The sequence below is a fragment of the Coregonus lavaretus genome (genome assembly GCF_964263955.1).
Source record: "Coregonus lavaretus genome assembly, contig: HAP1_SCAFFOLD_749, whole genome shotgun sequence".
In the NCBI taxonomy this organism is placed as follows: domain Eukaryota; kingdom Metazoa; phylum Chordata; class Actinopteri; order Salmoniformes; family Salmonidae; genus Coregonus; species Coregonus lavaretus.
In genome coordinates this window covers 133,357-154,867 of record NW_028159083.1, presented here as the reverse complement: position 1 = coordinate 154,867, position 21,511 = coordinate 133,357, and the positions used below count along the sequence as shown (strand labels likewise).

At 46.3% G+C, this 21,511-nt stretch overlaps 1 protein-coding gene across 1 annotated transcript in view; it reads left to right on the top strand.

Moving 5' to 3' along the window:
* lad1 (ladinin) overlaps positions 1–20,953 on the top strand; it is a gene marked incomplete at its 5' end in the record, with an annotated part of 105,115 nt that extends 84,162 nt beyond the window's left edge. Inside the window, 2 exons of the mRNA XM_084197551.1 lie at positions 19,764–19,988; positions 20,736–20,953. Of these exons, the coding sequence (XP_084053677.1) occupies positions 19,764–19,988; positions 20,736–20,837 (327 nt within the window). The 3' untranslated portion in view covers positions 20,838–20,953. The remainder of the gene's footprint in view (positions 1–19,763; positions 19,989–20,735) is intronic.
* Between the last annotated feature and the right edge of the window lie 558 nt (positions 20,954–21,511).

The window sequence follows — 21,511 nt, the reverse complement described above, 5'->3', positions numbered from 1 at the left end:
ATAACATAACAGGGTTGATAACAGTGCTATGTTTTTAGGTGAGGGAATGCACCAGATGTAGAATAGGGCTGTGCATCCTCCAATAGCAACGTCTGACTATGCTTTGTTGTCTCAAGAACATGTTCTATTGTTAGTAAACAAACACCAAGACAGACATACAGTACCTCATTTTAAAATAATAATAATTCTTCATGTTTTACCGGTGAAATGTCCAAACTGCATGCCAATCAATTGATCTCAATCAGTTTTATGGGAATGTGCATTTAGATCTTTGTGAATTACTGTTTGGTGAGTGAATTAGAGCAGATGATGTTAAACTATCAGCCTTTCTTGTATTTTGTTTCAATCAAAGCATATATCCATATATCCATATATCCATATATCCATATATCCATATATCCTGCCTAGTGGCTCTCAGTTTTGGTGTATGAGATAAGAAATGACTGAAGAGGTGTTTTCAGTGTAACATAGTATAGGCCTACTATGCTACATTATATAATTATATTATGTGATCTTGCCAGACATTGATTCAGCTTTGATCTAAGTTTGCTAAACGAGCACCATTGTGAGAAGTGATCATCTTCTATTTATAATAATGCAGAAATAGTATTATGGGGTTGCAGGTAGACTAGTGGTTACGAGCATGGGGCCAGTAACTGAAAGGTTGTTGGTTCAAATCTCCAAGCTGACTAGGTGAAAAAACTGTCAAATAACATTTATTGCTCGGGATAAGAGCATTTGCTAAATGACTAAAACTGTTTTTAATAGTGATGAGTAGGTCTATTAGGAGTAGGCAACAGATCTTGATGATGTTGGCCTCACTCCCCCCTATCTGAGATACCTACTGCAGCCCTCATCCTCCACATACAACACCCGTTCTGCCAGTCACATTCTGTTAAAGGTCCCCAAAGCACACACATCCCTGGGTCACTCCTCTTCCAGTTATCTGCAGCTAGCGACTGGAACGAGCTGCAAAAAACACTCAAACTGGACAGTTTTATCTCCATCTCTTCATTCAAAGACTCCATCATGGACACTCTTACTGACAGTTGTGGCTGCTTCGCGTGATGTATTGTTGTCTGTGCCCAATAATGTTTGTACCATGTCTTGTGCTGCTACCATGTTGTGCTGCTGCCATGTTGTGATGCTACCATGTTGTTGTCATGTTGTGATGCTACCATGTTGTGTTGCTACCATTATTGTTTTCATGTTGGGATGCTACCTTGCTGTGTTGTCGTGTTAGGTCTCTCTTTATGTAGTGTTGTGGCGTCTCTCTTTATGTAGTGTTGTGGTGTCTCTCTTTATGTAGTGTTGTGGTGTCTCTCTTTATGTAGTGTTGTGGTGTCTCTCTTTATGTAGTGTTGTGGCGTCTCTCTTTATGTAGTGTTGTGGTGTCTCTCTTTATGTAGTGTTGTGGTGTCTCTCTTTATGTAGTGTTGTGGCGTCTCTCTTTATGTAGTGTTGTGGTGTCTCTCTTTATGTAGTGTTGTGGTGTCTCTCTTTATGTAGTGTGGTGGTGTCTCTCTTTATGTAGTGTTGTGGCGTCTCTCTTTATGTAGTGTTGTGGTGTCTCTCTTTATGTAGTGTTGTGGTGTCTCTCTTTATGTAGTGTTGTGGTGTCTCTCTTTATGTAGTGTTGTGGCGTCTCTCTTTATGTAGTGTTGTGGTGTCTCTCTTTATGTAGTGTTGTGGTGTCTCTCTTTATGTAGTGTTGTGGTGTCTCTCTTTATGTAGTGTTGTGGTGTCTCTCTTTATGTAGTGTTGTGGTGTCTCTCTTTATGTAGTGTTGTGGCGTCTCTCTTTATGTAGTGTTGTGGTGTCTCTCTTTATGTAGTGTTGTGGTGTCTCTCTTTATGTAGTGTTGTGGTGTCTCTCTTTATGTAGTGTTGTGGTGTCTCTCTTTATGTAGTGTTGTGTTGTCTCTCTCTTGTTGTGATGTGTGTTTGGTCCTGTATTTATATATATATATACATTTCTTTAATCGCAGCCCCCGTCCCCGCAGGAGGCCTTTTGCCTTTTGGTAGGCCGTCATTGTGAATAAGAATTTGTTCTTAACTGACTTGCCTAGTTAAATAAAGGTTAAATAAAAAATAAAATAAAATGTGGGTTATTTTAAGCGATTTGAGCGCCCTTCAAAATCATGGTGCTGAAAGGCCATTTTAGGAAAACTGCCATTTTATCTATCCTCTCTTGTAGCTCGAAATGAAAACACATACAGTGCAAGCTCAGATCTCAATCTTGTTTTATGCCAAGAGTCCTGAAAATTAGAACCGAGCATGGAAAAACGTCCTTTAATCACTCAACCCCCTGGTCTTGGAATTCCCTCCAAGCCAACCTAAAACCCCAGGACCTGGTGTCCCTGGAGGAGTTCAAAGGACAAATAGATGAACAGGTTGTTGAGATATTGGTGACCGACCGGTTCGATTAGGTCTTATGTAGCAAATATATGTATCCTTGCGATGCAGTCTAAGGCACTACAGACCCATGTTCGATCAAATGGTGTTCGGGGTGATGAGAGGTGTTGGGTTTGCGCCAGACATAGTGTTTTGCTTGATGGCCAAAAAGCTCAATTTTAGTCTCATCTGACCAGAGTAACTTCTTCCATATGTTTGGGGAGTCTCCCACATGCCTTTTGGCGAACACCAAATGTGTTTGCTTATTTTTTCTTTAAGCAATGGCTTTTTCCTGGCCACTCTTCCGTAAAGCCCAGCTCTGTGGAGTGTACGGCTTAAAGTGGTCCTATGGACAGATACTCCAATCTCCGCTGTGGAGCTTTGCAGCTCCTTCAGGGTTATCTTTGGTCTCTTTGTTGCCTCTCTGATTAATGCCCTCCTTGCCTGGTCCGTGAGTTTTGGTGGGCGGCCCTCTCTTGGCAGGTTTATTGTGGTGCCATATTCTTTCAATTTTTTTATAATGGATTTAATGGTGCTCCGTGGGATGTTCAAAGTTTCTGATATTTTTTTATAATCCAACCCTGATCTGTACTTCTCCACAACTTTGTCCCTGACCTGTTAGGTGAGCTCCTTGGTCTTCATGGTGCCGCTTGCTTGGTGGTGCCCCTTGCTTAGATGTTGCAGACTCTGGGGCCTTTCAGAACAGGTGTATATATACTGAGATCATGTGACAGATCATGTGACACTTAGATTACAAACAGTTGGACTTTATTTAACTAATTATGTGACTTCTGAAGGTAATTGGTTGCACCAGATCTTATTTAGGTGCTTCAAAGGGGGTGAATACATACAGTGAGGGAAAAAAGTATTTGATCCCCTGCTGATTTTGTATGTTTGCCCACTGAAAAAGACATGATCAGTCTATAATTTTAATGGTAGTTTTATTTGAACAGTGAGAGACAGAATAACAACAAGAAAATCCAGAAAAACGCATGTCAAAAATGTTATAAATTGATTTGCATTTTAATGAGGGAAATAAGTATTTGACCCCTCTGCAAAACATGACTTAGTACTTGTTGGCAAAACCCTTGTTGGCAATCACAGAGGTCAGACGTTTCTTGTAGTTGGCCACCAGGTTTGCACACATCTCAGGAGGGATTTTGTCCCACTCCTCTTCGCAGATCTTCTCCAAGTCATTAAGGTTTCGAGCCTGACGTTTGGCAACTCAAACCTTCAGCTCCCTCCACAGATTTTCTATAGGATTAAGGTCTGGAGACCTTAATGCGCTTCTTCTTGAGCCACTCCTTTGTTGCCTTGGCCGTGTGTTTTGGGTCATTGTCATGCTGGAATACCCATCCACGACCCATTTTCAATGCCCTGGCTGAGGGAAGGAGGTTCTCACCCAAGATTTGACGGTACATGGCCCCGTGCATCGTCCCTTTGATGCGGTGAAGATGTCCTGTCCCCTTAGCAGAAAAACACCCCCAAAGCATAATGTTTCCACCTCCATGTTTGACAGTGGGGATGGTGTTCTTGGGGTCATAGGCAGCATTCCTCCTCCTCCAAACACAGCGAATTGAGTTGATGCCAAAGAGCTCGATTTTCGTCTCATCTGACCACAACACTTTCACCCAGTTCTCCTCTGAATCATTCAGATGTTCATTGGCAAACTTCAGACGAGCCTGTATATGTGCTTTCTTGAGCAGGGGGACCTTGCGGGCGCTTCAGAATTTCAGTCCTTCACGGCGTAGTGTGTTACCAATTGTTTTCTTGGTGACTATGGTCCCAGCTGCCTTGAGATTATTGACAAGATCCTCCCGTGTAGTTCTGGGCTGATTCCTCACCGTTCTCATGATCATTGCAACTCCACGAGGTGAGATCTTGCATGGAGCACCAAGCCGAGGGAGATTGACAGTTATTTTGTGTTTCTTCCATTTGCGAATAATCGCACCAACTGTTGTCACCTTCTCACCAAGCTGCTTGGCGATGGTGTTGTAGCCCATTCCAGCCTTGTGTAGGTCTACAATATTGTCCTTGACATCCTTGGAGAGCTCTTTGGTCTTGGCCATGGTGGAGAGTTTGGAATCTGATTGATTGCTGCTGTGGACAGGTGTATTTTATACAGGTAACAAACTGAGATTAGGAGCACTCCCTTTAAGAGTGTGCTCCTAATCTCAGCTCGTTACCTGTATAAAAGATACCTGGGAGCCAGAAATCTTTCTGATTGAGAGGGGGTCAAATACTTATTTCCCTCATTAAAATGCAAATAAATGTATAACATTTTTGACATGCGTTTTTCTGGATTTTTTTGTTGTTATTCTGTCTCTCACTGTTCAAATAAACCTACCATTAAAATGATAGACTGATCATTTCTTTGTCAGTGGGCAAACGTACAAAATCAGCAGGGGATCAAATACTTTTTTCTCCTCACTGTATGCACACACCACTTTTCCATTATTTATTTTTTATAATGTTTTGAAACAAGTCCTTTTTTTCATTTCACTTCACCAATTTGGACTATTTTGTGTATGTCCATTACATGAAATCCAAATAAAAATCAATTTAATTACAGGTTGTAATGCAACAAAATAGGAAAAATGCCAAGGGGGATGAATACTTTTGCAAGGCACTGTAAGTACAGAATCAGTGCTAGAAAATGGTATATCATACACTACAGTTGAGGAACAATGGGAAAGTAATTCTCCTTTGAAAGTTGATACATTTGTAACTAGGACTGTTGCGGTGACCATATTACCGCCACACTGGTGGTCACGCTGTCATAAGGCAGTCAAATTCCACATGACTGTTTAGTCACGTTAATTAGGCTTCTCCAAGCTCTGATTCTGCTGATGGTCATTAGTAGCCTACCAAACTAGCTAACTGCCTGGTACTCAGCACTCTATTGTTCCTCTAATCACTCTGACATCAATGCAAATGTGATCTAAAATCTAATCAAATACTTAATGAGAGCCCATAAACTCATGTTGCGCAACATTTCTATAGGCTATGCAATTGTGTGAGAAAACAGAGTGATGGCCTCTATTAAAAAGAGGAGGATCCCATCAGCTTTCTATAGGCTAGGCCTACTATACAGTGGGGAAAAAAAGTATTTAGTCAGCCACCAATTGTGCAAGTTCTCCCACTTAAATAGATGAGAGAGGCCTGTAATTTTCATCATAGGTACACGTCAACTATGACAGACAAATTGAGAATTGTTTTTCCTCCAGAAAATCACATTGTAGGATTTTTAATGAATTTATTTGCAAATTATGGTGGAAAATAAGTATTTGGTCACCTACAAACAAGCAAGATTTCTGGCTCTCACAGACCTGTAACTTCTTCTTTAGGAGGCTCCTCTGTCCTCCACTCGTAACCTGTATTAATGGCACCTGTTTGAACTTGTTATCAGTATAAAAGACACCTGTCCACAACCTCAAACAGTCACACTCCAAACTCCACTATGGCCAAGACCAAAGAGCTGTCAAAGGACACCAGAAACAAAATTGTAGACCTGCACCAGGCTGGGAAGACTGAATCTGCAGCTTGGTTTGAAGAAATCAACTGTGGGAGCAATTATTAGGAAATGGAAGACATACAAGACCACTGATAATCTCCCTCGATCTGGGGCTCCACGCAAGATCTCACCCGTGGGGTCAAAATGATCACAAGAACGGTGAGCAAAAATCCCAGAACCACACGGGGGGACCTAGTGAATGACCTGCAGAGAGCTGGGACCAAAGTAACAAAGCCTACCATCAGTAACACACTACGCCGCCAGGGACTCAAATCCTGCAGTGCCAGACGTGTCCCCCTGCTTAAGCCAGTACATGTCCAAGCCCGTCTGAAGTTTGCTAGAGTGCATTTGGATGATCCAGAAGAGGATTGGGAGAATGTCATATGGTCAGATGAAACCAAAATATAACTTTTTGGTAAAAAGTCAACCCGTCGTGTTTGGAGGACAAAGAATGCTGAGTTGCATCCAAAGAACACCATACCTACTGTGAAGCATGGGGGTGGAAACATCATGCTTTGGGGCTGTTTTTCTGCAAAGGGACCAGGACGACTGATCCGTGTAAAGGAAAGAATGAATGGGGCCATGTATCGTGAGATTTTGAGTGAAAACCTCCTTCCATCAGCAAGGGCATTGAAGATGAAACGTGGCTGGGTCTTTCACCATGACAATGATCCCAAACACACCGCCCGGGCAACGAAGGAGTGGCTTCGTAAGAAGCATTTCAAGGTCCTGGAGTGGCCTAGCCAGTCTCCAGATCTCAACCCCATAGAAAATCTTTGGAGGGAGTTGAAAGTCTGTGTTGCCCAGCGACAGCCCCAAAACATCACTGCTCTAGAGGAGATCTGCATGGAGGAATGGGCCAAAATACCAGCAACAGTGTGTGAAAACCTTGTGAAGACTTATAGAAAACGTTTGACCTGTGTCATTGCCAACAAAGGGTATATAACAAAGTATTGAGAAACTTTTGTTATTGACCAAATATTTATTTTCCACCATCATTTGCAAATAAATTCATAAAAAATCCTACAATGTGATTTTCTCGATTTTTTTTTTCTCATTTTGTCTGTCATCATTGACGTGTACCTATGATGAAAATTACAGGCCTCTCTCATCTTTTTAAGTGGGAGAACTTGCACAATTGGTGGCTGACTAAATACTTTTTTCCCCCACTGTACCAAGACAGTTATCATCTATATTATTCGTAGCCGTCTATTTACCACCACAAACCGATGCTGGCACTAAGACCACACTCAACGAGCTGTATAAGGCCATAAGCAAACAAGAAAATGCTCCTCCAGAAGCGGCGCTCCTAATGGCCGGGGACTTTAATGCAGGGAAACTTAAATCCGTTTTACCTAATTTCTACCAGCATGTCACGTGCAACCAGAGGAAAAAAACCTATAGACCACCTTTACTCCACACACAGGCAAATCTGACCATAATTATATCCTCCTGATTCCTGCTTGCAAGCATAAACTAAAGCAGGAAGTACCAGTGACTCGCTCAATACGGAAGTGGTCAGATGACATGGATGCTACGCTACAGGACTGTTTTGCTAGCACAGACTGGAATATGTTCCGGGATTCATCCAATGGCATTGAGGATATACCAACTCAGTCACCAACTTCATCAATAAGTGCATCGACGATGTCGTCCCCACAGTGACCGTGCGTACATATCCCAACCAGAAGCCATGGATTACAGGCAACATCCGCACCGAGCTAAACGCTACAGCTGCCACTTTCAAGGAGCGGGACACTAATGTGGACGCTTACAAGAAATCCCGCTATGCCCTCAGACGAACCATCAAACAGGCAAAGCGTCAATACAGGACTAAGATTGAATCCTACTACACCGGCTCTGACGCTCATTGGATATGGCAGGGCTTGCAAGCTATTACGGACTACAAAGAGAAATCCAGCCGCGAGCTGCCCAGTGACGCGAGCCTACCAGATGAGCTAACTGCCTTTTTATGCTCGCTTCGAGGCAAGCAACACTGAAGCATGCATGAGAGCACCAGCTGTTCTGGACGAATGTGTGATCACGCTCTCCGTAGCCAATGTGAGCAAGACCTTTAAACAGGTCAACATTCACAAGGCCACGTGGCCAGATGGATTGCCAGGACGTGTACTTAGAGCATGCGCTGACCAACTGGCAAGTGTCTTCACTGACATTTTGAACCTCTCCCTGAAAGAGTCTGTAATACCTACATGTTTCAAGCAGACCACCATAGTCCCTGTGCCCAAGAAAGCAAAGGTAACCTGCCTAAATGACTACCGCCACGTAGCACTCACGTCGGTAGCCATGAAGTGCTTTCAAAGGCTGGTCATGGCTCACATCAACACCATCATCCCGGAAACCCTAGACCCACTCCAATTCACATACCGCCCCAACAGATCCACAGATGACGCAATCTCAATCGCACTCCACACTGCCCTTTCCCACCTGGACAAAAGGTACACCTATGTGAGAATGCTGTTCATTGACTACAGCTCAGCGTTCAACACCATAGTGCCCACAAAGCTAAGGACCCTGGGACTAAACACCTCCCTCTGCAACTGGATCCTGGACTTCCTGACGGACCGCCCCCAGGTGGTAAGGGTAGGCAACAACACATCTGCCACACTGATCCTCAACATGGGGGCCCTTCAGGGGTGTGTGCTCAGTCCCCTCCTGTACTCCCTGTTCACCCACGACTGCGTGGCAAAGCACGACTCCAACACATTTACATTATTTAGCAGACGCTCTTATCCAGAGCGACTTACAGTTAGTGCATACATTATTCTTTTTCATACTTGCCCCCCGTGGGAATCAAACCCACAACCCTGGCGTTGCAAACGCCATGCTCTACCAAGTGAGCTACCTCCCTGCCGGCCATTCCCTCCCCTACCCTGGACGACGCTGGGCCAATTGTGCGCCGCCCCATTGGTCTCCCGGTTGCAGCCGGCTACAGCAGAGCCTGGATTCGAACCAGGATCTCTAGTGGCACAGCTAGCACTGCAATGCAGTGCCTTAGACCACTGCGCCACTCGGGAGGTGTTTGCTGACGACACAACAGTGGTAGGCTAATTGTAGTAGGGTTAGGGTTAGTGATGTCTGCAGCTAATTGTAGTAGGGTTAGGGGTTGTTGTTGAACCAGCCTTCATTATAGTAGACATTACATTACATTTACATTTTAGTCATTTAGCAGACGCTCTTATCCAGAGCGACTTACAGGAGCAATTAGGGTTAAGTGCCTTGCTCAAGGGCACATCAACGTCATTTAGCAGACGCTCTTAGCCAGAGCGACTCACAAATTGGTGCGTTCACCCTATAGCCAGTGGGATAACCACTTTACAATTTGGGGGGGGGGGGGGGGGGGGGTTAGAAGGATTACTTTATCCTATCCCAGGTATTCCTTAAAGAGGTGGGGTTTCAAATGTCTCCGGAAGGTGGTGAGTGACTCCGCTGTCCTGGCGTCGTGAGGGAGCTTGTTCCACCATTGGGGTGCCAGAGCAGCGAACAGTTTTGCCTGGGCTGAGCGGGAACTATGCTTCCGCAGAGGAAGGGGAGCCAGCAGGCCAGAGGTGGATGAACGCAATGCCCTCGTTTGGGTGTAGGGACTGATCAGAGCCTGAAGGTACAGAGGTGCCGTTCCCCTCACTGCTCCATAGGCAAGCACCATGGTCTTGTAGCGGATGCGAGCTTCAACTGGAAGCCAGTGGAGTGTGCGGAGGAGGGGGGTGACGTGAGAGAACTTGGGAAGGTTGAACACCAGACGGGCTGCGGCATTCTGGATGAGTTGTAGGGGTTTAATGGCACAGGCAGGGAGGCCAGCCAACAGCGAGTTGCAGTAGTCCAGACGGGAGATGACAAGTGCCTGGATTAGGACCTGTGCCGCTTCCTGTGTAAGGCAGGGTCGTACTCTCCGAATGTTGTAGAGCATGAACCTGCAGGAATGGGTCACCGCCTTGGTGTTGGCGGAGAACGACAGGGTGTTGTCCAGGGTCACGCCTAGGCTCTTCGCACTCTGGGAGGAGGACACAGCGGAGTTGTCAACCGTGATGGCGAGATCATGGAACGGGCAGTCCTTCCCCGGGAGGAAGAGCAGCTCCGTCTTGCCAGGGTTCAGCTTGAGGTGGTGATCCGTCATCCATACTGATATGTCTGCCAGACATGCAGAGATGCGATTCGCCACCTGGTTATCAGAAGGGGGAAAGGAGAAGATTAGTTGTGTATCGTCAGCGTAGCAATGATATGAAAGGCCATGTGAGGATATGACAGAGCCAAGTGACTTGGTGTATAGGGAGAAAAGGAGAGGGCCTAGAACTGAGCCCTGGGGGACACCAGTGGTGAGAGCACGTGGTGCGGAGACAGCTTCTCGCCACGCCACTTGGTAGGAGCGACCAGTCAGGTAGGACGCAATCCAGGAGTGAGCCGCGCCGGAAATGCCCAGCTCGGAGAGGGTGGAGAGGAGGATCTGATGGTTCACAGTATCAAAGGCAGCAGACAGGTCTAGAAGGACAAGAGCAGAGGAGAGAGAGTTAGCTTTAGCAGTGCGGAGAGTCTCCGTGACACAGAGAAGAGCAGTCTCAGTTGAATGACCAGTCCTGAAACCTGATTGGTTTGGATCAAGAAGGTCATTCTGAGAGAGATAGCAAGAGAGTTGGCTAAAGACGGCACGCTCAATAGTTTTGGAAAGAAAAGAAAGAAGGGATACTGGTCTGTAGTTGTTGACATCAGTGGGGTCGAGTGTTGGTTTTTTGAGAAGGGGAGCAACTCTCGCTCTCTTGAAGACGGAAGGGACATGGCCAGCGGTCAAGGATGAGTTGATCAGCGAGGTGAGGTAGGGGAGAAGGTCACCGGAGATGGTCTGGAGAAGGGAGGAGGGGATGGGGTCAAGCGGGCAGGTTGTTGGGCGGCCTGCAGTCACAAGTCGCAGGATTTTATCTGGAGAGAGAGGAGAGAAAGAAGTCAAAGCATAGGGTAGGGCAGTGTGAGCAGGACCAGCAGTGTCATTAGACTTAACAAACGAGGATCGGATGTCGTCAACCTTCTTTTCAAAGTGGTTGACGAAGTCATCCACAGAGAGAGAGGAGGGGGGGGGGGGGGGGGAGGATTCAGGAGGGAGGAAAATGTGGCAAAGAGCTTCCTAGGGTTAGAGGCAGATGCTTGGAATTCATTATAGTAGACCTGAAGGAGGGCTTGGGTTGTTGATGAACCAGCCTTCATTATAGTAGACCTGAAGGAGGGCTTGGGTTGTTGATGAACCAGCCTTCATTATAATAGACCTGAGGGAGGGCTTGTTGTTGAACCAGCCTTCATTATAGTAGACCTGAGGGAGGGCTTGGGTTGTTGTTGAACCAGCCTTCATTATAGTAGACCTGAGGGAGGGCTTGGGTTGTTGATGAACCAGCCTTCATTATAGTAGACCTGAGGGAGGGCTTGGGTTGTTGATGAACCAGCCTTCATTATAGTAGACCTGAGGGAGGGCTTGGGTTGTTGTTGAACCAGCCTTCATTATAGTAGACCTGAGGGAGGGCTTGTTGTTGAACCAGCCTTCATTATAGTAGACCTGAGGGAGGGGTTGGGTTGTTGAACCAGTCTTCATTATAGTAGACCTGAGGGAGGGCTTGGGTTGTTGATGAACCAGCCTTAATTATAGTAGACCTGAGGGAGGGCTTGGGTTGTTGTTGAACCAGCCTTCATTATAGTAGACCTGAGGGAGGGCTTGGGTTGTTGTTGAACCAGCCTTCATTATAGTAGACCTGAGGGAGGGCTTGGGTTGTTGTTGAACCAGCCTTCATTATAGTAGACCTGAGGGAGGGCTTGTTGTTGAACCAGCCTTCATTATAGTAGACCTGAGGGAGGGCTTGTTGTTGAACCAGCCTTCATTATAGTAGACCTGAGGGAGGGCTTGTTGTTGAACCAGCCTTCATTATAGTAGACCTGAGGGAGGGCTTGTTGTTGAACCAGCCTTCATTATAGTAGACCTGAGGGAGGGCTTGGGTTGTTGTTGAACCAGCCTTCATTATAGTAGACCTGAGGGAGGGCTTGGGTTGTTGTTGAACCAGCCTTCATTATAGTAGACCTGAGGGAGGGCTTGTTGTTGAACCAGCCTTCATTATAGTAGACCTGAGGGAGGGCTTGTTGTTGAACCAGCCTTCATTATAGTAGACCTGAGGGAGGGCTTGGGTTGTTGATGAACCAGCCTTCATTATAGTAGACCTGAGGGAGGGCTTGTTGTTGAACCAGCCTTCATTATAGTAGACCTGAGGGAGGGCTTGTTGTTGAACCAGCCTTCATTATAGTAGACCTGAGGGAGGGCTTGGGTTGTTGAACCAGCCTTCATTATAGTAGACCTGAGGGAGGGCTTGGGTTGTTGAACCAGCCTTCATTATAGTAGACCTGAGGGAGGGCTTGTTGTTGAACCAGCCTTCATTATAGTAGACCTGAGGGAGGGCTTGGGTTGCTGTTGAACCAGCCTTCATTATAGTAGACCTGAGGGAGGGCTTGGGTTATTGTTGAACCAGCCTTCATTATAGTAGACCTGAGGGAGGACTTGGGTTGTTGTTGAACCAGCCTTCATTATAGTAGACCTGAGGGAGGGCTTGGGTTGTTGTTGAACCAGCCTTCATTATAGTAGACCTGAGGGAGGACTTGGGTTGTTGTTGAACCAGCCTTCATTATAGTAGACCTGAGGGAGGGCTTGTTGTTGAACCAGCCTTCATTATAGTAGACCTGAGGGAGGGCTTGGGTTGTTGTTGAACCAGCCTTCATTATAGTAGACCTGAGGGAGGGCTTGGGTTGTTGAACCAGCCTTCATTATAGTAGACCAGAGGGAGGGCTTGGGTTGTTGTTGAACCAGCTTCATTATAGTAGACCTGAGGGAGGGCTTGTTGTTGAACCAGCCTTCATTATAGTAGACCTGAGGGAGGGCTTGTTGTTGAACCAGCCTTCATTATAGTAGACCTGAGGGAGGGCTTGGGTTGTTGTTGAACCAGCCTTCATTATAGTAGACCTGAGGGAGGGCTTGGGTTGTTGTTGAACCAGCCTTCATTATAGTAGACCTGAGGGAGGGCTTGTTGTTGAACCAGCCTTCATTATAGTAGACCTGAGGGAGGGCTTGGGTTGCTGTTGAACCAGCCTTCATTATAGCAGACCTGAGGGAGGGCTTGGGTTGTTGTTGAACCAGCCTTCATTATAGTAGACCTGAGGGAGGGCTTGGGTTGCTGTTGAACCAGCCTTCATTATAGTAGACCTGAGGGAGGGCTTGGCTTGTTGTTGAACCAGCCTTCATTATAGTAGACCTGAGGGAGGGCTTGTTGTTGAACCAGCCTTCATTATAGTAGACCTGAGGGAGGGCTTGTTGTTGAACCAGCCTTCATTATAGTAGACCTGAGGGAGGGCTTGTTGTTGAACCAGCCTTCATTATAGTAGACCTGAGGGAGGGCTTGTTGTTGAACCAGCCTTCATTATAGTAGACCTGAGGGAGGGCTTGGGTTGTTGTTGAACCAGCCTTCATTATAGTAGACCTGAGGGAGGGCTTGGGTTGTTGTTGAACCAGCCTTCATTATAGTAGACCTGAGGGAGGGCTTGTTGTTGAACCAGCCTTCATTATAGTAGACCTGAGGGAGGGCTTGGGTTGCTGTTGAACCAGCCTTCATTATAGCAGACCTGAGGGAGGGCTTGGGTTGTTGTTGAACCAGCCTTCATTATAGTAGACCTGAGGGAGGGCTTGGGTTGCTGTTGAACCAGCCTTCATTATAGTAGACCTGAGGGAGGGCTTGGCTTGTTGTTGAACCAGCCTTCATTATAGTAGACCTGAGGGAGGGCTTGTTGTTGAACCAGCCTTCATTATAGTAGACCTGAGGGAGGGCTTGTTGTTGAACCAGCCTTCATTATAGTAGACCTGAGGGAGGGCTTGTTGTTGAACCAGCCTTCATTATAGTAGACCTGAGGGAGGGCTTGGCTTGTTGTTGAACCAGCCTTCATTATAGTAGACCTGAGGGAGGGCTTGTTGTTGAACCAGCCTTCATTATAGTAGACCTGAGGGAGGGCTTGGGTTGCTGTTGAACCAGCCTTCATTATAGTAGACCTGAGGGAGGGCTTGGGTTGCTGTTGAACCAGCCTTCATTATAGTAGACCTGAGGGAGGGCTTGTTGTTGAACTAGCCTTCATTATAGTAGACCTGAGGGAGGGCTTGTGTTGTTGTTGAACCAGCTTTCATTATAGTAGACCTGAGGGAGGGCTTGTTGTTGAACCAGCCTTCATTATAGTAGACCTGAGGGAGGGCTTGGGTTGTTGAACCAGCCTTCATTATAGTAGACCTGAGGGAGGGCTTGTTGTTGAACCAGCCTTCATTATAGTAGACCTGAGGGAGGGCTTGGGTTGTTGTTGAACCAGCCTTCATTATAGTAGACCTGAGGGAGGGCTTGGGTTGTTGTTGAACCAGCCTTCATTATAGTAGACCTGAGGGAGGGCTTGTTGTTGAACCAGCCTTCATTATAGTAGACCTGAGGGAGGGCTTGTTGTTGAACCAGCCTTCATTATAGTAGACCTGAGGGAGGGCTTGGGTTGTTGTTGAACCAGCCTTCATTATAGTAGACCTGAGGGAGGGCTTGGGTTGTTGTTGAACCAGCCTTCATTATAGTAGACCTGAGGGAGGGCTTGGGTTGTTGTTGAACCAGCCTTCATTATAGTAGACCTGAGGGAGGGCTTGGGTTGTTGTTGAACCAGCCTTCATTATAGTAGACCTGAGGGAGGGCTTGGGTTGTTGAACCAGCCTTCATTATAGTAGACCTGAGGGAGGGCTTGGCTTGTTGTTGAACCAGCCTTCATTATAGTAGACCTGAGGGAGGGCTTGTTGTTGAACCAGCCTTCATTATAGTAGACCTGAGGGAGGGCTTGTTGTTGAACCAGCCTTCATTATAGTAGACCTGAGGGAGGGCTTGTTGTTGAACCAGCCTTCATTATAGTAGACCTGAGGGAGGGCTTGTTGTTGAACCAGCCTTCATTATAGTAGACCTGAGGGAGGGCTTGGGTTGTTGTTGAACCAGCCTTCATTATAGTAGACCTGAGGGAGGGCTTGGGTTGTTGTTGAACCAGCCTTCATTATAGTAGACCTGAGGGAGGGCTTGTTGTTGAACCAGCCTTCATTATAGTAGACCTGAGGGAGGGCTTGGGTTGCTGTTGAACCAGCCTTCATTATAGCAGACCTGAGGGAGGGCTTGGGTTGTTGTTGAACCAGCCTTCATTATAGTAGACCTGAGGGAGGGCTTGGGTTGCTGTTGAACCAGCCTTCATTATAGTAGACCTGAGGGAGGGCTTGGCTTGTTGTTGAACCAGCCTTCATTATAGTAGACCTGAGGGAGGGCTTGTTGTTGAACCAGCCTTCATTATAGTAGACCTGAGGGAGGGCTTGTTGTTGAACCAGCCTTCATTATAGTAGACCTGAGGGAGGGCTTGTTGTTGAACCAGCCTTCATTATAGTAGACCTGAGGGAGGGCTTGGCTTGTTGTTGAACCAGCCTTCATTATAGTAGACCTGAGGGAGGGCTTGTTTTTGAACCAGCCTTCATTATAGTAGACCTGAGGGAGGGCTTGGGTTGCTGTTGAACCAGCCTTCATTATAGTAGACCTGAGGGAGGGCTTGGGTTGCTGTTGAACCAGCCTTCATTATAGTAGACCTGAGGGAGGGCTTGGGTTGTTGTTGAACCAGCCTTCATTATAGTAGACCTGAGGGAGGGCTTGGGTTGTTGTTGAACCAGTCTTCATTATAGTAGACCTGAGGGAGGGCTTGTTGTTGAACCAGCCTTCATTATAGTAGACCTGAGGGAGGGCTTGTTGTTGAACTAGCCTTCATTATAGTAGACCTGAGGGAGGGCTTGGGTTGTTGTTGAACCAGCTTTCATTATAGTAGACCTGAGGGAGGGCTTGTTGTTGAACCAGCCTTCATTATAGTAGACCTGAGGGAGGGCTTGGGTTGTTGAACCAGCCTTCATTATAGTAGACCTGAGGGAGGGCTTGTTGTTGAACCAGCCTTCATTATAGTAGACCTGAGGGAGGGCTTGGGTTGTTGTTGAACCAGCCTTCATTATAGTAGACCTAAGGGAGGGCTTGGGTTGTTGTTGAACCAGCCTTCATTATAGTAGACCTGAGGGAGGGCTTGTTGTTGAACCAGCCTTCATTATAGTAGACCTGAGGGAGGGCTTGTTGTTGAACCAGCCTTCATTATAGTAGACCTGAGGGAGGGCTTGGGTTGTTGTTGAACCAGCCTTCATTATAGTAGACCTGAGGGAGGGCTTGGGTTGTTGTTGAACCAGCCTTCATTATAGTAGACCTGAGGGAGGGCTTGTTGTTGAACCAGCCTTCATTATAGTAGACCTGAGGGAGGGCTTGGGTTGTTGTTGAACCAGCCTTCATTATAGTAGACCTGAGGGAGGGCTTGGGTTGTTGTTGAACCAGCCTTCATTATAGTAGACCTGAGGGAGGGCTTGGGTTGTTGTTGAACCAGCCTTCATTATAGTAGACCTGAGGGAGGGCTTGTTGTTGAACCAGCCTTCATTATAGTAGACCTGAGGGAGGGCTTGGGTTGTTGAACCAGCCTTCATTATAGTAGACCTGAGGGAGGGCTTGGGTTGTTGTTGAACCAGCCTTCATTATAGTAGACCTGAGGGAGGGCTTGGGTTGTTGTTGAACCAGCCTTCATTATAGTAGACCTGAGGGAGGGCTTGGGTTGTTGTTGAACCAGCCTTCATTATAGTAGACCTGAGGGAGGGCTTGGGTTGTTGTTGAACCAGCCTTCATTATAGTAGACCTGAGGGAGGGCTTGGGTTGTTGTTGAACCAGCCTTCATTATAGTAGACCTGAGGGAGGGCTTGGGTTGTTGTTGAACCAGCCTTCATTATAGTAGACCTGAGGGAGGGCTTGGGTTGTTGTTGAACCAGCCTTCATTATAGTAGACCTGAGGGAGGGCTTGGGTTGTTGAACCAGCCTTCATTATAGTAGACCTGAGGGAGGGCTTGTTGTTGAACCAGCCTTCATTATAGTAGACCTGAGGGAGGGCTTGGGTTGTTGTTGAACCAGCCTTCATTATAGTAGACCTGAGGGAGGGCTTGGGTTGTTGTTGAACCAGCCTTCATTATAGTAGACCTGAGGGAGGGCTTGTTGTTGAACCAGCCTTCATTATAGTAGACCTGAGGGAGGGCTTGTTGTTGAACCAGCCTTCATTATAGTAGACCTGAGGGAGGGCTTGGGTTGTTGTTGAACCAGCCTTCATTATAGTAGACCTGAGGGAGGGCTTGGGTTGTTGTTGAACCAGCCTTCATTATAGTAGACCTGAGGGAGGGCTTGGGTTGTTGTTGAACCAGCCTTCATTATAGTAGACCTGAGGGAGGGCTTGGGTTGTTGTTGAACCAGCCTTCATTATAGTAGACCTGAGGGAGGGCTTGGGTTGTTGTTGAACCAGCCTTCATTATAGTAGACCTGAGGGAGGGCTTGGGTTGTTGTTGAACCAGCCTTCATTATAGTAGACCTGAGGGAGGGCTTGTTGTTGAACCAGCCTTCATTATAGTAGACCTGAGGGAGGGCTTGGCTTGTTGTTGAACCAGCCTTCATTATAGTAGACCTGAGGGAGGGCTTGGGTTGTTGTTGAACCAGCCTTCATTATAGTAGACCTGAGGGAGGGCTTGGGTTGTTGTTGAACCAGCCTTCATTATAGTAGACCTGAGGGAGGGCTTGGGTTGTTGTTGAACCAGCCTTCATTATAGTAGACCTGAGGGAGGGCTTGGGTTGTTGTTGAACCAGCCTTCATTATAGTAGACCTGAGGGAGGGCTTGGGTTGTTGTTGAACCAGCCTTCATTATAGTAGACCTGAGGGAGGGCTTGGGTTGTTGTTGAACCAGCCTTCATTATAGTAGACCTGAGGGAGGGCTTGGGTTGTTGTTGAACCAGCCTTCATTATAGTAGACCTGAGGTAGGGCTTGGGTTGTTGTTGAACCAGCCTTCATTATAGTAGACCTGAGGGAGGGCTTGGGTTGTTGTTGAACCAGCCTTCATTATAGTAGACCTGAGGGAGGGCTTGGGTTTTGAACATATGAAACAGATAAGCTATTTTTACAGGTAACTGAAAACTTCTAAATTCTCATCTGTCATTTCATGATGGGCATGGACTCATAGCATATATAAAAAGGGAATGTCAACTCACTGTTTTACTCCTCTCCAACTTGTATATTTTAATGGTGATTAAGATTTGTTTCCAAGCGGTCTCAGGAGCCAAACCCTTTATCGACAGTCTTGAAACTTCGCAATTGCTTTGGGCAGATAAACAAAAAAGCCTTCATTGAGAGGAGCGGAGGCTATGCTTGTTTTTGAATCAAATAAAACTAAATGGTAAAAAACATTAGTTTTTTATGTTTCTAAATACGAAGTATACGGGCACCAAAGACACATTAGGCTACTCTTGTTCCATGTGCATATGGGCAGTGTGCCTCATGGTTGGATAGGCTGAATTTCCGCTGTCAAAATTCATGCCATTACCAACGGCGTTACCGCTAAAACCAGCTTTTGGTTGGTCTTAAATATCCCTATCAGCACTGCCTGAAATTAGCATTTTGGATCATGTTTTTAAGGACACACCTCAAATATTTCCACCCGCCCATCTGAGCGCAAGAGAGCTGATATAATACAGGTATATTGCTGAACCTGGGCTGGAAAATGCGCCATTATTTACAGTACCAAATTGCTAACTAACCTCTATGGGATCAGTGTCCCGTATATGGGACGGTTGAGCTAACGTGCGCTAATGTGATTACCATGACTGTTGTAAGTAACAGCAAACTTTCCAGGACATAGACATGTCTTATATGGGCAGAAAGCTTAAATTCTTGTTAATTTAACTGCACTGTCCAATTTACAGTACCTATTACAGCGAAAAATCACCATGCTACTGTTTGAGGAGAGTGCACAACATCAAAAACTTATCACAGCAACTGATTTGATACATTCACCTCTGAAGGTAAATAATGTACTTACATTCAGTAATCTTGCTCTGATTTGTCATCCTAAGGGTCCCAGAGATAAAATGTAGCATAGTTTGTGTGAAAGTTAGTGTATAAGCTAATGATCCATCATGTATGACATTCCTGGGAGTGTGTAAACTTACATTTTGTATTACCATATCATTTTTGTATGTTCTCTATAGTTATGTACTTGAAAATGTATCAATTGACCAAATCGGCACAAATAGTCCAGTATTGCAATGCTTCACTGGATCAATCTGACATTTTGGACACACACTGCTGCCCTCTAGTGGCCAAAATCTAAATGGTGCCTAAACTGCAATATTATATTGTGGCTTTTCTCTTGCGTTTCAAAGTTGATGAAACAAAAAAATAAATAGAAAACGCATGTTTTTGTGTTTGTATTATCTTTTACCAGATCTAATGTGTTAAATTCTCCTACATTAATTTCACATTTCCACAAACTTCAAAGTGTTTCCTTTCATATGGTATCAAGAATATACATATCCTTGTTTCAGGTCCTGAGCTACAGGCAGTTAGATTTGGGTATGTCATTTTAGGCGTAAATTGAAAAAAAGGGTCAGATCCTTAAGAGGCTAAAGTGCATTTGACACTAGCGCTGCCTTAACGCCAGCCGAAAATAGAGCCCTATGTCTGATATTTGTCTCAATCATTGTTTCCCCTACTGCTGTCTTGGTTGGACCTAGTCTCTCTTGAAAAATAGATTTGATCTCAATAAGACTAACCTGGATAAATAAAGGTTAAAAATTACAATTAAAACTCTGTCTCTGTCTCTAACCCTAACCCTCCCTGTCTCTAACCCTAACCCTCCCTGTCTCTAACCCTAAACCTGTAGAAGTCTGAGTCTCCACGTTCTCCCGACGTTGCCCAGAGGACCCTGTTCCTGCTGGATGAGGTTTCGAAGAAGAGAGGCCTATTTGAAAAGGATCAGGCAGCAGCTCCATGCAGCCCTGGGGTCCTCAGACAGGAAACTCGCAGATTTGCATCTGGAATCTCCAACCACATCAACCGCTGGGTCAGCAAGACCAACAGACCTGGCGGCTCTGTCCACAAACCCATGGTGAGTACATAGACCCTCCCACAACTAACTCCACCCACAACCCAAATAGCTCCTCCCACTTATTCACTAGTGTTTCTTACAACCCAACTGGCTCCACACACAACACTAATGGCTCCTCCCATAACACCACTAGCTCCTTCTACAACCCCACGGTGTGGCAGAACACTCTGACAACCATCGTATCACGTTCTAGGGAGTAGGTCAATTCAGTCAATTTAAAATCGGCAATTTTCCATTCATGGATGTTGTGAGTGATGCCACTCAGACAACAGTGGTATTATGATAAAGGTTATTACCAGGTCTAACCACTAGATTGAAGCATCACAGCTTCATCAGTGCAGCACTAGGGGGCCCTGTCTCTGCTCTGACTGCTGTGAAGTGAGTATAGACAGACAGACAGACAGACAGACAGACAGACAGACAGACAGACAGACAGACAGACAGACAGACACACACACAGAGACAGACAGACAGACACACAGACACACAGACAGACAGACACACAGACACACAGACACACAGACAGACACACAGACACACAGACACACAGACACACAGACAGACAGACAGACAGACAGACAGACAGACAGACAGACAGACAGACAGACAGACAGACAGACAGACAGACACACAGACAGACACACAGACAGACACACAGACAGACACACAGACAGACAGACGTTAAGCTCTGAGTGGACAGAATCACAATCTCTCTCTCTCTCTCTCGCTCTCTCTCTCTCTCTCTAGGATCTGCATCATGTTGATATCTCCAGTAAGCGGAGTACGTTTGAGAGTGCAGGGGAGGACAGCTTTCCTAACCCAAACCCCCACACCAAGGTCGATAAGTGAAGAAGGACTCAATGTTATAATATTTTGATTTAAACCTTAATTTTACAGTTTAAAAGTGCTTACAGACTGAGGCAGGGATAAAGAAAGAGGTGAGGAAGAGAGGAAAGGAGAGGTGAGGAGAGAGGAAAGGAGAGGTGAGGAGAGAGGAAAGGAGAGGGGAGGAGAGAGGAAAGGAGAGGTGAGGAAGAGAGGAAAGGAGAGGGGAGGAGAGAGGAAAGGAGAGGTTAGCTGCAGGGGAGGAAGAGAGGAAAGGAGAGGTTAGCTGCAGGGGAGGAAGAGAGGAAAGGAGAGGGTAGCTGCAGGGGAGGAAGAGAGGAAAGGAGAGGTTAGGAGAGAGGAAAGGAGAGGTTAGCTGCAGGGGAGGAAGAGAGGAAAGGAGAGGTTAGCTGCAGGGGAGGAAGAGAGGAAAGGAGAGGTTAGGAGAGAGGAAAGGAGAGGTTAGCTGCAGGGGAGGAAGAGAGGAAAGGAGAGGTTAGGAGAGAGGAAAGGAGAGGTTAGCTGCAGGTGAGGAAGAGAGGAAAGGAGAGGTTAGCTGCAGGGGAGGAAGAGAGGAAAGGAGAGGTTAGCTGCAGGGGAGGAAGAGAGGAAAGGAGAGGGTAGCTGCAGGGGAGGAAGAGAGGAAAGGAGAGGTTAGCTGCAGGGGAGGAAGAGAGGAAAGGAGAGGGTAGCTGCAG